The 13,692-nt window shown below is 35.3% G+C and overlaps 2 protein-coding genes across 9 annotated transcripts in view; one reads left to right on the top strand and one right to left on the bottom strand.

Moving 5' to 3' along the window:
* The window catches only part of LOC138704883 (5' exonuclease Apollo-like), a 90,148-nt gene extending 84,350 nt beyond the window's left edge, over positions 1–5,798 (bottom strand). The window contains exons 1-2 of one of the 8 annotated variants that reach the window (XM_069833269.1): positions 5,699–5,798; positions 5,174–5,322 (exon numbers count right to left, since the gene is read on the bottom strand). In XM_069833269.1, the coding sequence (XP_069689370.1) occupies positions 5,174–5,322; positions 5,699–5,723 (174 nt within the window). In that variant the 5' untranslated portion in view covers positions 5,724–5,798. Of the gene's footprint in view, positions 1–5,173 lie in introns of all 8 variants that reach the window. The other 7 variants (XM_069833271.1, XM_069833263.1, XM_069833266.1 and 4 more) reach the window with 7 other exon arrangements.
* A 198-nt stretch (positions 5,799–5,996) lies between these two features.
* Positions 5,997–13,692, top strand: part of E2f1 (E2F transcription factor 1) — a 101,268-nt gene continuing 93,572 nt past the window's right edge. The window contains exons 1-3 of the mRNA XM_069833272.1: positions 5,997–6,358; positions 6,901–7,139; positions 7,274–7,455. Of these exons, the coding sequence (XP_069689373.1) occupies positions 7,004–7,139; positions 7,274–7,455 (318 nt within the window). The 5' untranslated portion in view covers positions 5,997–6,358; positions 6,901–7,003. The remainder of the gene's footprint in view (positions 6,359–6,900; positions 7,140–7,273; positions 7,456–13,692) is intronic.

Below are 13,692 nucleotides of genomic sequence, written 5' to 3'. Positions count from 1 at the left end.
TATTGGGAATAAATTTGAATAAGGAACAAAAAAAAGTTTCCTTCCCAGGCAGGATTCGAACACAAAAGTCTTAGTTACCAGTCTATCGTGCTCTGGAGTGAACAAGGCTCTGAAATCAGCTACAAGGGTCAGTCCGGTTTTTTTTTTTTTTTTTTTTTTGCCACTACTGCACATTTCCAATTATTCACCACCAACCAAGGAGCTAGAGCTATTGGTTCAGCAAATTCATATTACCTGTCAGCAATGTTTTGTGGGTTGTGATGTTAATGCATGATGAGACAAGGGACAGTCAGAACGACTATTGAGGTGAGTCTCTGTTAAACTTCCTTGTCAATAATAATTGAGCAACAATGAATGTCGATAATAAGTATACCTTTTCGAATAAAAATAGGAAAGAAGATAATACATACATCACGTTTTGTAGGGGTCTACATAACATTGTCACATTCTAGTTAAAAAAAAAGGTGCATTTCTGATGAACCAGCCCCTTCTGACCATCATTACATTCACTTTGATTGAAATGTATAAAGGAAGAACATTTCTACAGAAGTCCCAGAAGAATTGACTGGAGCTACTGTGACACTGAAATCTTGGTAATCCTAGACTATAAGTGAAGAACTTTAAAGATGTTGACAAATGGTATATGAGTTACGAATTATAAGATGCTAACTTGGACTGCTATCATACAGGGTGGGCACAAAGTTCTGTTACCCCCCTATAAATACCTCAAATATACACATTATTTATGTAATTCCGGTCATAATACAGATATACATCCACTTGTGGGTCAGTATATCCCATCATTCTTTGCACACAAAATAATGTCCAGTGTCACATTCGCCTCAGCATTGCTGGTGTAATCTGTTGGAAAGCACATCACACAGCATCCTTCTTTCATTAATGGTGTTGTACCATTCCTGTGCAACAATGCTCTTGATGAAATCTCAACTCAATGAGGTGTTTCCACAATGCTGGATTGGCCGTGGGTCACTCATCATATCAGCTTCTCTCAACTGGCCACCTCGCAGCCTGACCGCACAACCTATGACAATGCAAGAGCATTGTTGCACAGGAACGGTACATCATCATTGATGAACTGAAGGATTCAACGCAAAGTGCTTTCCAATAGATAACACCAGCAATCTGAGGCGAATGTCACACAGAACTTGGTGACACATTATTTTGTGAGAATAATGGGGGACATACTGACCCTTTGTACACTTATGACACGCTGTTAGTGTAAAGTGGATGTATGTTTGCATTACATGTTGTTGTTGTTGTTGTCTAGTGCCTTGCATTTGGCAATGAAGCCATTAGCAATCGTGCTTTCCAATACTTTTGAACTTGTTTGCATTACATAAAGTACGTATATTTGAGGTATTTATAGGGGGTAATGAGACTTTGTGCTCACTCTGTAGTTTAATGGTCCCTTACAATGTTAAAACCAAAAGGAGTTACCTGATGGTCCATAAGTTATATCTTGAACAAAAACAAACAGCTCAGAAGACTGCTTAACAAAGAAAAAAGAACATAAGATTGTAGAAAGCATAGGTACTGCCAGAGATTAACAGCCTGGCAGATACAGCCAAGCTACAAGATCTCGACTCACAAACCAATCAATTCTGTATGCACTCTTGAGAAACCTACAAGAATCTTTACCCATGAAGCAATAGAAAACATTCCCATTGCTTATGGAAGTTAACTTTCCTGGATGTCAAATTGCTAACAGTTTAACCTGTGGAAAAACTTTACCAAAGGCACTGTGACTGGTAGGCTATCTCTCACCAAGTTAAATGGGTAACTAACAATTTAATCAATATAATCACCAGGAGGTGACGGAATACTACCTCCTATTTTCACATGACCAGGATTTCTTTACAACTACTCTACAGATTCTTTTAGGGTTTGCACTGCCTATGGGTATATTTCACAGGTCTGGAGGACTACTAGAAGATATGAAGGGGGCAGGGAACAGTAAATTATGTTAATCCTAAGACATACAGATGAATCATTCTCTCTTTATTTATACTTAGAACTTGCTTTCTATCAATCTACCTACCAAAAAGGGTATATCGTCATTATTCCTGCAATAACTCCTATGTGCAAAATATAAAATCTTTCAGGAGGACGGAAAAACACATTTATTCATCTTATGGCAACCATACATAGGAGACTGTGAATTCTTACATTTTCGAAACAAAGATATATAATTACATATAGGCGATTTTATTATTTGCTGTATTACTATTTAAGTTATTTAATAGAGCAAAAATCTGAAAATCGATAAATATGCCACATAGGAGTTATTGCAGGAACAACGACGATATGCAAGGTCTTTGAGAAACAGAACAAAACTTTCGATTTTTTAAAACAAATGAATTTCGACAAAAGTTTCATTTCCGGAACGTAAAAACCTACGAGAATATTAGCACAGAATTATAGAGGTTAAACAAAGCATTGTAAGTGAAACTTGATTCTCTGTACAGGCAGTCCTAGCAGCTACATTTGTATACTTTAGGTAATCGTCTATTTTCAAGCATTTTTATAATAAATAGAAGAAACACTCATAGTGGATGATATTAATAAATATATGGAATAAGTGAACACAAGGTTTCAGTTTCACTTGATTTTTGTATTATAGCTTTCATCAAGTCTTGAAAATTGGAGGTAGGTAGGTTATTTTACGACGCTTTATCAACATCTTAGGTTATTTAGCGTCTGAATGATAAGGTGATGTCGGTGAAATGAGTCCCGGGTCCAGCACCGAAAGTTACCCAGCATTTGCTCATATTGGGTTGAGGGAAAATCCCATAATGATTATAGGATAATGTTGTGAAGGCCATAACTCGGAAATGAAGCATTTCCGGACACATGTTGTAATGAACTATTTTGATTGTCTACATGTGGGAAATACATACCTTAAATTATGCCCCGTATTTTTTAAACACCCTGTATATTAGCTGCATCTCTTCTAAATATTTCCTGGTCCGATTTGCTTAATTTCTTCAAATTGTGATTAACTTCAAAGCCATAAAATTCATCTTTTAATTTAGATCGAATGTTTTTATGTAGGGATTCTAAGACAGCATAAAGATCTGTAGGTTGAATTATTTTATTTTCGAGCTGTAAAATTGTTGTTGTAACAGAATTCATATAGTTATGCATCAAATGCATATTATATATAAGAAAAAGGAAGTGATCATCTTTTTTCGTCTACTCCTCTTATGAAAGTCCATACTAGAGGATTTGTTTCTTCTTCTCCTTGAGAGAGAAAATAGGATTGCAGTTTTTGAGCAAATGCTCTAGAGCTGGCAATAGGGACAACCACCGAATTGGAATATGCCTTAAAATTGTTCAATATTCTTGTTCAACAAACAAAAGAAGTTTTTGAGTTCATTTGTTTTCTTACTAGAAGACGAAAACTCGTTATAAGCTTTTAATACTAGACACTCAATATCAAATTTCATCACTTTGCATGCATTTCTGGCTATGTTATGAATAACGTGACAATTACAATTTGCTTGAATTATGTTATCATTTAAATATTTGAAATTCTGAAAAACTGAGTGCTGTTTTCCGTAGTTGAACGCTGGATTATATGCACCAAAACTTGGTATATTAAAAAATTTCAAATCGTGTTCACCTAAAATGGATTTCAGTTTCTCAAAAATATCGTCAGCTGTTTCATTCGAATCATCATGAAAGCTAAGTAATTTCTCTTTAACTCCACTATTTCAGAAAAATATTTAATACTGACTGGAAAGCACTTAATATTGTCTTTGTTTGAGGCATCTGTCTAAACAGAAAAAAGTGTCATCTTTTAAGTCATTCTCTACTAATTCTATGGAATGAGGATCCAATACTTTTGAACAAGCATCTCACATTTTGTACGCCCACAGGGACGTTTTGGTCTTAACTTAGAATCTTTGAAAATGCCACTTGCTAGAAAAATAACTATGGTTATGCATTATTGCATGATATGCAAACGACAATTCAGCAGCTGTAACTTCACTTTCAATAGGAGAACGTTTCACGCTGAAAAAATTTATATCAATTTAGTTTCAGCACTTGATGCAACGGAAAGTTTATGTTTCTGTCTTTGTAAATATTTGATAGTTTCATAAAGACAGGAGTGGATCAGGACAGCACGTTTGCACATCTCCTTTTTATGTTAAATTAGGTTAGGTTAGGTTAGGTTAGAGTAATTTTAACTGTACGCTTCACTCGTCATTTCAGTTTGAAAAGAACTTAACCTAACATAAAAAGGAGATGTGCAAACGTGCTGTCCTGATCCACTCCTATAAAGACGGGCACTTGGTTGGATGTAGTTAGCAGTGGTGTATACTGGTTAAAGGGTTTGGGCTACCGCTGACCCTATTATTACACAAAATATATCTAACAATTACTTTAATTTTAATTACTATGGTAAAACTAATAATACAAAATTATTACATTATGTTATATTATAAACTTTTTCTTTTGTAATTTCCTTGGGCTACCCGGTAGCCCGCAAAATACGCCCCTGGTAGTTAGATTTAAATGTTAGTGAGTTTTAGCCTAGATCATATACCTATATGATCTAGGGTTTTAGTGATTTTCGTATGTTAGTTCGTTTTTATACTAGGCGTCGCCGTGATGTTTTCCTTTAATTTAGAGAACATTTTATTGAAACGAACCCCTGAAATGTCACAAACAATATCTGCGTCTTGCAAAACTGCCTAACAGCAGCTAACGTGCGTGCACTACAATTTATAACTGCCACCAACCTAGTCTTTGTGAAACACCCCACCGCAACAATGAAACACGAACTGCAGTAACTTGATTTCTTAGAAACAGAAACACGAACCCATTGTTGCTCGCTCTTCCTTTTGTGAATTTATATAGTTATCAAGATGACCAACTGTAGAAGTTTAAAGAAAAAGAAAATAAATATTACTAATATTATTACAAATAATATTTGACGCAAAACCTTAGAACATTTAATAATAAAACTCGGCTTGTAACCTGAAAACAGAAAAGTAGGAACATTTGAGCGTCCCATCAGACTCGTGTCGGGACAGTTACAAAAAAAATTGGGACGACCCCGACAAAATCGGTACAGGTAGCAACCCTAGTAACAGACCTGCTACTCACAAAATGGTACCTCCATATTAGGCTAGCTAAAATTAGTTACCTTGTCTGTATACCTCTTCCAGTAATCGACGCAAATCATATTAAACAATAGATGGCCATTCATGTTTCTTGGATATTCCTTGCGAATGTTTACTGCTGTAAAAATGTACAGCTTATTACATGTCACCACAGTGTCTACATTGTCTGAGCCTTCAAAACATAAACAAAAAGCCAGATTAACCTTAAAGATTGAAAAATATACTTAATACCAGTTTTAACATTGTTTTATAAAATGTTGCCTGCTTGAAAAAATGGTGAATAAAAGACCTTATTGTTGCACTGATCGTCTCTTTTCGTATTTATGCACTATATAGTCACTATGCATTCTTAATGTCGCACTTAAAAATTGACTATAAAACATCATGTAACACAATTATGGTATCACTACATGACCCTAAGAATATCATAAGCAAGAAGCTCCTAGCTGTCACTACACCTTTTGTGTAATTACTCCTTATGAGTATCTTTCTTCACTTTCAAAACATTAGCAAACACATTTACATCAACAAATTTTCACAACACCTACCACCATTTTTCAACACTGCTGTCATCTACAGTACAGTTCAAAGTAATCTGAATAGGGATAGTATTTGAAACGCAGATTTAATACCGTTTTGTAGCGTATACAATGAACATAATGCAACAAATATATGAAACAAATAAAATCTAATAATATTACATAAAGTAGTCAAGAATTTGCTTCGTGATAAACAATAAAATTAAAAAAATTTTTAATTTTTATATGAAAGCTCAATTCAGGGCCTCAGCAGGAAATACGTTATTTGCGGGAAATACAACTTCGCGCCACATTCATTGTTGCTACTGGCTGTTTTTAGCAGATGGCTGGAACCACGTAAAGTTGATTTGTGGCTAGTGAATTAGGTAGAGTTTGTACATGTCGTCTATAAAATTTTTGTAAATATTTCTTATCTACATATTAGCAACGCATTATACTCCTGAGCCTTTAATGAGGCTGTTATTCCGCATAAATTCATTTATATAAAGGAAATTGCTTGATTATTATGCGGTAACTGCGGCTTGTACGCCAATCACAAAACAAAAGACTACACGTCCAATGATCAGCATCATTGCATCTTTTTTGTGAACATGTAGCGTTAAAATTATTTCGAAGTTCATGAAATTGAATTTCAGCCATTCCTGAAATTCATACTTTGTCTTTGTATGGGTAAGTAATGATTCAAGGTAACATAAAATATACAAAGGTGGGCTTAATGCTTCTCGTGAAAGTTGTGTAGTTTTGGAATGCAATCGACCTCAAGGATTACCACGATGCGTCGTAAATAAACTGCCAAGGCTGTATTCAGTGCAATTCAAAATTTTTGTAATTATAGCTTTTTGTGTGTTGCATAATTAATTGATGAATTTAAAATGAAGTTTGCAAAAGCTTCCGCGTAGTTACAATTAGCATGTTTTACCAGAGACCTTAGATATGGTTCAGAATTACAAACACGTGCTTTTTAACGTATAAACTGCATCTTAATATATTTTAACATTTCTGTCATACTGTTCGAAGCATGCTGTTCTATTAAATGGGATAAGGTATTTCTTAAATATAAAGCTGAAATAGGAAGCATTTACTTCGTCGAATTCTGAATGTTGATAGGACCGAAGATTTAATGTTTGTATTTACCGTAAATAAAGTGTACTACCTCACCCAACAATTATGGTGATAACAGTCTTTCATTACTTCAGAATCGTATTTTTCAGTTGCAGGGGAGCACATATCGAAGCAGCCAAACTGTGAACCCATGAATTCGTAATAAGACGAGGCCTTCCCACATGTTGGGTGATATGTTGAGCTTCAACCTAGATGATATTGGTTGTTCATCAGGCTAGTAACCATACCATCTGCCCCAACAAAATGCCACGAGTTCGACGAGCAGTAACTTTGGCAGATGAAAGTGCTCGAAATGTGGCCACTCCTGATATGGCTACTGCAAAGCTAGGTTCGCTATATTTAAATGTTAATATCTGGACCTATAGTTGTCTAGATTAATAAATGTACTTTGAACTTCTGGGACTTGTACTTATAACCCTATCATATTAATGTAAAATTCTCATTTTTGGTTATGTTTTTCAGGTTCAAGAGCATACATGGAGGTCAGTGGTAATGCTGGTGATATTACGGTAGCACAGTCACAGTCGCATCATGGCCTGACATTAATAAGTCCATCGTCGTATCACCTACTTGACCATGAGTATGGCCAAACCCCACAGCACCAAATTATACGAAGACCTACAACTGCTCCTCCAAGAACAGAGGTAGGATTCCGCAGTAGTGTAAGTCTCTTCCTGGATTCTGAAAGTGCGTACATTTTTCAGACCTGGGAAATGTAGGCTACGCACTTTTAACTTTCGAAGCGAGGTTACTTTACAAAATCGAACATCACGTACCAATTGTGGCTAAATAGTATTGCAAAATGAGTTAAGGTGATGATTGAAAATAGGTTAGGCCTAAGTTAGAGTTTAGTTGGTATCCAACGAGGTAATGATTGAAAATGGGTTAAATTAGAGTTTACAGCCAGGCCTACTATTCTCAATCTTTGCTTATTTGCACTATGACTACTACTAATTGTTTGGCGGCAAATAATTCATGAATATATCAGCGCAAGAAAGGCTCGAGATAAAAGGACGTTAAGTGAAATTTTTTAGGCAGTGTAAAAAAATTAGTCAATACTTATGTTTTTATTTAAATCTTAAGTGAAACTTGTGTACGGTTTCCTCCTACAGTGTGTTTTAAAAGAGTGGATTTGTCTGTTTATCGAATACACATCATCACACTTATGAAAAGCACTTTACAGTGCCAACAATTTATTTTATGTGCACAAGGTAGGAGTGGTGGGATAAAGGGGAAGGAAGGAAGGAAACTATAAACTAGGGTTTTCACCTGTACATACCCTGTCTGAACTGTCTAATTTTTATGACTTACCTATGTCCAGCATCCGACACAATGCTGAAAATGTCCAAACTTTTTTTAGAGTATTATTTGCATCATTTTCTCAGTTCACCACGGAAATTCCCATGCCAAATATCATGATGTGACGATTGTTTTGTCAGGTCTGAATCTCATAAGTGTTACTGATAAGGGACCACCTATGAGGAATGTTTCCTGCTGTTGATCATTGGTTGAAAACTGGATGCCTATTAGATCTTATTTTCTTTCTCTAGGACACGAAGAAATTAATCCTTTAAGACTGAGGAGAACCTAAATGACAGAATTGACACTGAAGTGCTACTATATATATATATATATATATATATAAATTTCAGAACACGGATTCCTTCCTTTCCCTCTTCAAAATTCGAACCTTGTGTTAAAATGTTTGAGAGTGAGCTTCTTGTTAAACTATAGAATAACTTTAATGGAATTTCATTGGTTTTTGTTTGTCATTATTGGAAAACATATTTTAAAGGTGCAGCAACAGCAACTAGTGATGAGAAATGGTAATTTTAAAAGACCACAGCAGCAAAAATATTGAAGCTAAATTTTATTCGTGTTCAGTTGAGGGGTGCTCTGCAATAACAAGGTATGTGTAAGAAGTGGGTATTTGGCAATAAGTAAAAGTAACATTGTTTGCATTAACAAAGAAAGGCCTTTGCAAATTGCGTTTTTAATTAGTATTATTGATAGTTTATATGTAAAGTTTCATGTATTATTCACCAAATCTCGTTGAATTTGTTATTTTGATACATCAAATGTGGTGACTATACTGAGATATGTGTACATACCTTGTTACTGCAGAGCACACCTCAATTGAGGGGCTAGCTGGAAGAAGGACGTAACTCAGAAAACATAATTTTGAGATAATCAACAAAAACTGTCTGTACCCAGCATCTCTTGCTGGGCTATACTACAATAATGAAGATAATTACAATGTATGTTCTACTATGTACAGTATATATAATATGTTCGTTTACTAAATTATCACAACATTAAAAAATAATTAATCCCACTTATTTCACGTTATCATTTTAACGGAAAGTACCTAGAATATAGGTTTACAAACACTTTACCACTTTAAGTGATTTAGTTAGTTAGTGGGGTTTAAAAAGGGCGTGCCAGCTACTATGGCTATTTGCGCCCTTTAAGTGATCTAATAACCTAACATAAACATCTAGAATCTTGTGATGCCTATTGAGTGTTTGCCTCTTATATCTATCGTTACAGTATCACGTAGTTTCACTATACTTTGTACAGTTATCACTCGTTTCTTAGATATTTTAAACAATGGCAGAATAAAGGACTTGCATAAAAATTCTTCTCAATCATGATACTGTATACCCAAGAACATTCTAGGTACTGTGGTTTTACAGTTTTTCAGTTTCCCAAAAATTCTCAATGGAAAATGGCTTGTTCCTCTGTAGACATTTCATATTTCTTCTGGCAGCAACTGGCTTAAATGTTTTGCTGCTAACCTGTCAGAAATATGGTTGTTCCTAAATGATTGACTGCTAGCCTAGATTTAACATTTTATAGCCACTGCATATGCCTATATTATTAGTAGGCCTACCTTATATTCATTCTCCATTGACAAAAATAAATAGTAATACTGTATTTCTTTCACCATTTTTCCTGACCTACTTGTGTAAGCTTTGCCGTAATTTTGTCGCTTGCTAGATTATTCTTTCATACTTTGTTAAACTGTTTCCGTTTTCTACCTTTCTGTATGTAATTCATTTTCACTGACACTTTCAATATAAGAAAGGTTATATTCTCTTCCATTAGGTAAGAGATAGGATAGATCAGAACATTTGTCAGACAACGCAAACACCCTTGCAGTTACCTTCACCGGTCCTTGAACTATAATAGTGAGATGGAAGGCAGACGCAATTCAATAATACCTCTCTATTTCAATCTATTGGGAGTAGAGGCATAACATTGTGGTGGTTGGTAGAAATGCCGCCAAAGAACGCATATAGCCATTTTACGGATAAATGCCATAATTCGAATTACACTCTTCTTCCAGTTAACCCCTCAATTATTAAGTCTTCCTACCACCACAAAATGTGTATCTGTAAATATCCAGACATATCATCTTTAAACTGAAATGTATCCAAATCTTATATCTTTTTATTTGCCTAATTGCGTCCATATCAAGAAAATGAGAAATCAATGTATTGTTTGTAAACTGTGAAGTGAATAATATTTTTAATTTTTAGTTCAGTGCATGCGTCCATATTTTTAAGGCAGTTCTTCAGTCACATTTTAGGTGCACTTGTTTGAAAACATTAAACAAAAAACACAAGCTTTGAAGCTTTTTCAATATGGTACTGAATCTATTTCTCAACTTCAAATAGATAACATCAACACGTTTTATGCCAGTAAATGACACTAGCTGTCAGTAGTTGCTAGATTTACCTATCATCATCATTCCAGTGACATTTTCTTGAATTTTCCACTACTGCATATCAAAAATTGGAGATTTATCCTTCGAAGAGGTGGAAAAATTCAAATATCTTGGAGCAACAGTAACAAATATAAATGACACTCGGGAGGAAATTAAACGCGGAATAAATATGGGAAATGCGTGTTATTATTCGGTTGAGAAGGTCTTATCATCCAGTCTGCTGTCCAAAAATCTGAAAGTTAGAATTTATAAAACAGTTATATTACCAGTTCTTCTGTATGGTTGTGAAACTTGTACTCTCACTCTGAGAGAGGAACATAGGTTAAGGGTGTTTGAGAATAAGGTGCTTAGGAAAATATTTGGGGCTAAGCAGGATGAAGTTACAGGAGAATGGAGAAAGTTACACAACGCAGAACTGCACGCATTGTATTCTTCACCTGACATAATTAGGAACATTAAATCCAGACATTTGAAATGGGCAGGGCATATAGCACGTATGAGCGAATCCAGAAATGCATATAGAGTGTTAGTTGGGAGACCGGAGGAAAAAAGACCTTTAGGGAGGCCGAGACGTAGATGGGAGGATAATATTAAAATGGATTTGAGGGAGGTGGGATATTATGATAGAGACTGGATTAATCTTGCACAGATAGGGACCGATGGCGGGCTTATGTGAGGGCGGCAATGAACCTTCGGGTTCCTTAAAAGCCATTTGTAAGTAAGTAAGCAAGCATAGCAGATGTATCTTGTGAGATCTCGTCAGTGAACATGGATTGATTGAAGGTTTCAGATTTTGCTCAAATTACACGTGTGCAGTCAAATGATTTTCTGGGAATTTAGCATGAACAAACAAATGCAGATTTACATTCAGATGCACGTAGCTTATGTTTTGAATTATGACAATATTGAATCGGCCATTAAAAGTCAGAAAATGCAGTGCTCTCAAGGATTGTAACTTTTTTCATATATCTTGATTTCTGTGTCAGTTCTGGATTTCGTTAACACTCGTTATTCTTACAAAGTATCCTTTAGCTCTATTCATGCTCTTACTGCTTGCCCATTTGCACAGTACGGTAATTGAATCGACTTTTGCAAAAAGGACATATTTTACATTTTTGTCTTTGGTTTTTTTCATGGAAACTGTAACTTAATGGATGACCAATGGAATAATAATATGAATAAATTATAACATATAGCAGACACATTTTTAGCTAACTTCATGTAACAAGAATATCAAGTTCCAATTTTAAGTTTCCTACTTGCTATTATGTTTTTCTTGAATATTTCAAAACATTAAATAGTAACATGTGTCCATTTTGCAAAAGTCGATTCAATTTCTCTGACATATTGCATTTTATCCTAAGGGTACTAACCATCTTAACATTGATTTTTATTCTTTCTATCTTCTTAACACATTTTCATAAATGGGGATCAGTTATTATGTAAGATTTAGGACAGTCAGAAAGCATATTCCATTTCACGTCTTGGGACAGTATCGGTGATAATCCATCTTTGCATCTTCACTTCTGAAGTTTGCATTGGCAAACTGATTACTTGCCACAACTTATACTGTAGATACTTATGTTCATTTATGTTTTGTTCTCCTTAATAAGATATTGAGACAAGATTCAGGATATGAGCTGAACACTGCTATGCAATTAAAGAAATATCTTATCTTTCTTGGCGAGCAGTCCTCATTTTTATCATATTGCTTGAAGTGTGATAACAAAAATCTTTCCAGTAATTATGTAGATAGCAATGGCCAAGCAACAACACTAATGTGAGACATGGAAACTAGAGGTTTTGTGTGAGGACATCTATGAGCAAAACCTAAACTACAAGCAAAATGACGAGTATAAAAATTAATTCTATTCATCTCTTTCTTTTTCTCCTTGTATTCCCTCTTCTCCATCTGTCAGCCTGTATCTTAATTGGTAGTTCTTTTAAACTTGGTATTAAATTTTACTTTACTTACCTTTATGAAATGACTTGTCCAAGGTCTTAAGCACTAGACCACAAGACCTTGTTGAAAGGAATGCTCTTACACCTAATAGAGGAATGTATGAAATATGAGATATATGTAATTTAGTCTAAGGGATATTTCTCGTAACAGTAAATTAATAAATTCGCATGGAAATATGACGTAGCAGAGTTCAATACTGGTATCGAACTCAGTACGCAGTGAGACATGGAGCAGTGTACACTTATGAAAAGAAAAAATGGCCTGCATAGAAACATCTTCATAGCAGCCATGCAGTACAGGTTTACCGAAATTTTGCATCCTACTATATGGTTCCACTCACTGTTTTCCTTCTCATGCCTTTAGAACGAACCTAACTTGTTTTGCCATTATCTGTTTCTAATTTACGAGGGTCGTCCCAAAACTAAGTTTACAAAATGTGTGATATCTGTTGTTAGACTGATTGCAATTGTAGCGAAATTTATGCATGCATTGTCACATGGAGCAGTTAGGTGTATTATTGGGCAGTTGGGTTTTCACACATTGTATGCACTATGGGTCCTGCAAAACCTTTTTGAAGTCTACAAAGTTCAGAGAATAGTTTGTGTCCAGTCATTCTTACAATAATATGCATTGGTGGCCAAGATGAACGCATTGTCACTGGTGATGAAACATGGGTTCACCATCACACCCCAGGTTCCCCATGAACCAAGAAATTCAAGGTTGTAAGGTTGGCTAGTAAAGTGATGGTTACCATAAAAAAAGTGTGCTGCCAGTCGATTTCTTGGAGAAGGGAGCAACAATATTGTAACTTTTATTCAACAATAATGTGACTTTTATTTCTTTCATCACACATCCATAAACAATGGGTATTCCACTCAACACAGCAACACCGTAGTAGTTATTGCACTCCACCGAACGACAATGACAATTCACGTGTATTATTCAGAAGAACAACAATGTACTCCTAATTTCAACTAATGTTCACAAAGCACTATGTACAAAATAAAACTGTCAGTTCACAGTTCGTTCGCCATGGCCAGTTCTAGCTCACTTACTCAAGTTCATGGTACGTCGAATCCCAAATCTTCCAGATACAGTTCATTGCACTTCAAACCCAAGACTTCCAGAGACAGTTCACTGCACTTCGAACCCAAAACTTCTGGACGCTGTCACAGTTACTCAAGTTCA

The sequence above is a fragment of the Periplaneta americana genome, chromosome 8 (genome assembly GCF_040183065.1).
Source record: "Periplaneta americana isolate PAMFEO1 chromosome 8, P.americana_PAMFEO1_priV1, whole genome shotgun sequence".
In the NCBI taxonomy this organism is placed as follows: domain Eukaryota; kingdom Metazoa; phylum Arthropoda; class Insecta; order Blattodea; family Blattidae; genus Periplaneta; species Periplaneta americana.
This window is presented reverse-complemented; position numbering and strand designations above follow the sequence as displayed.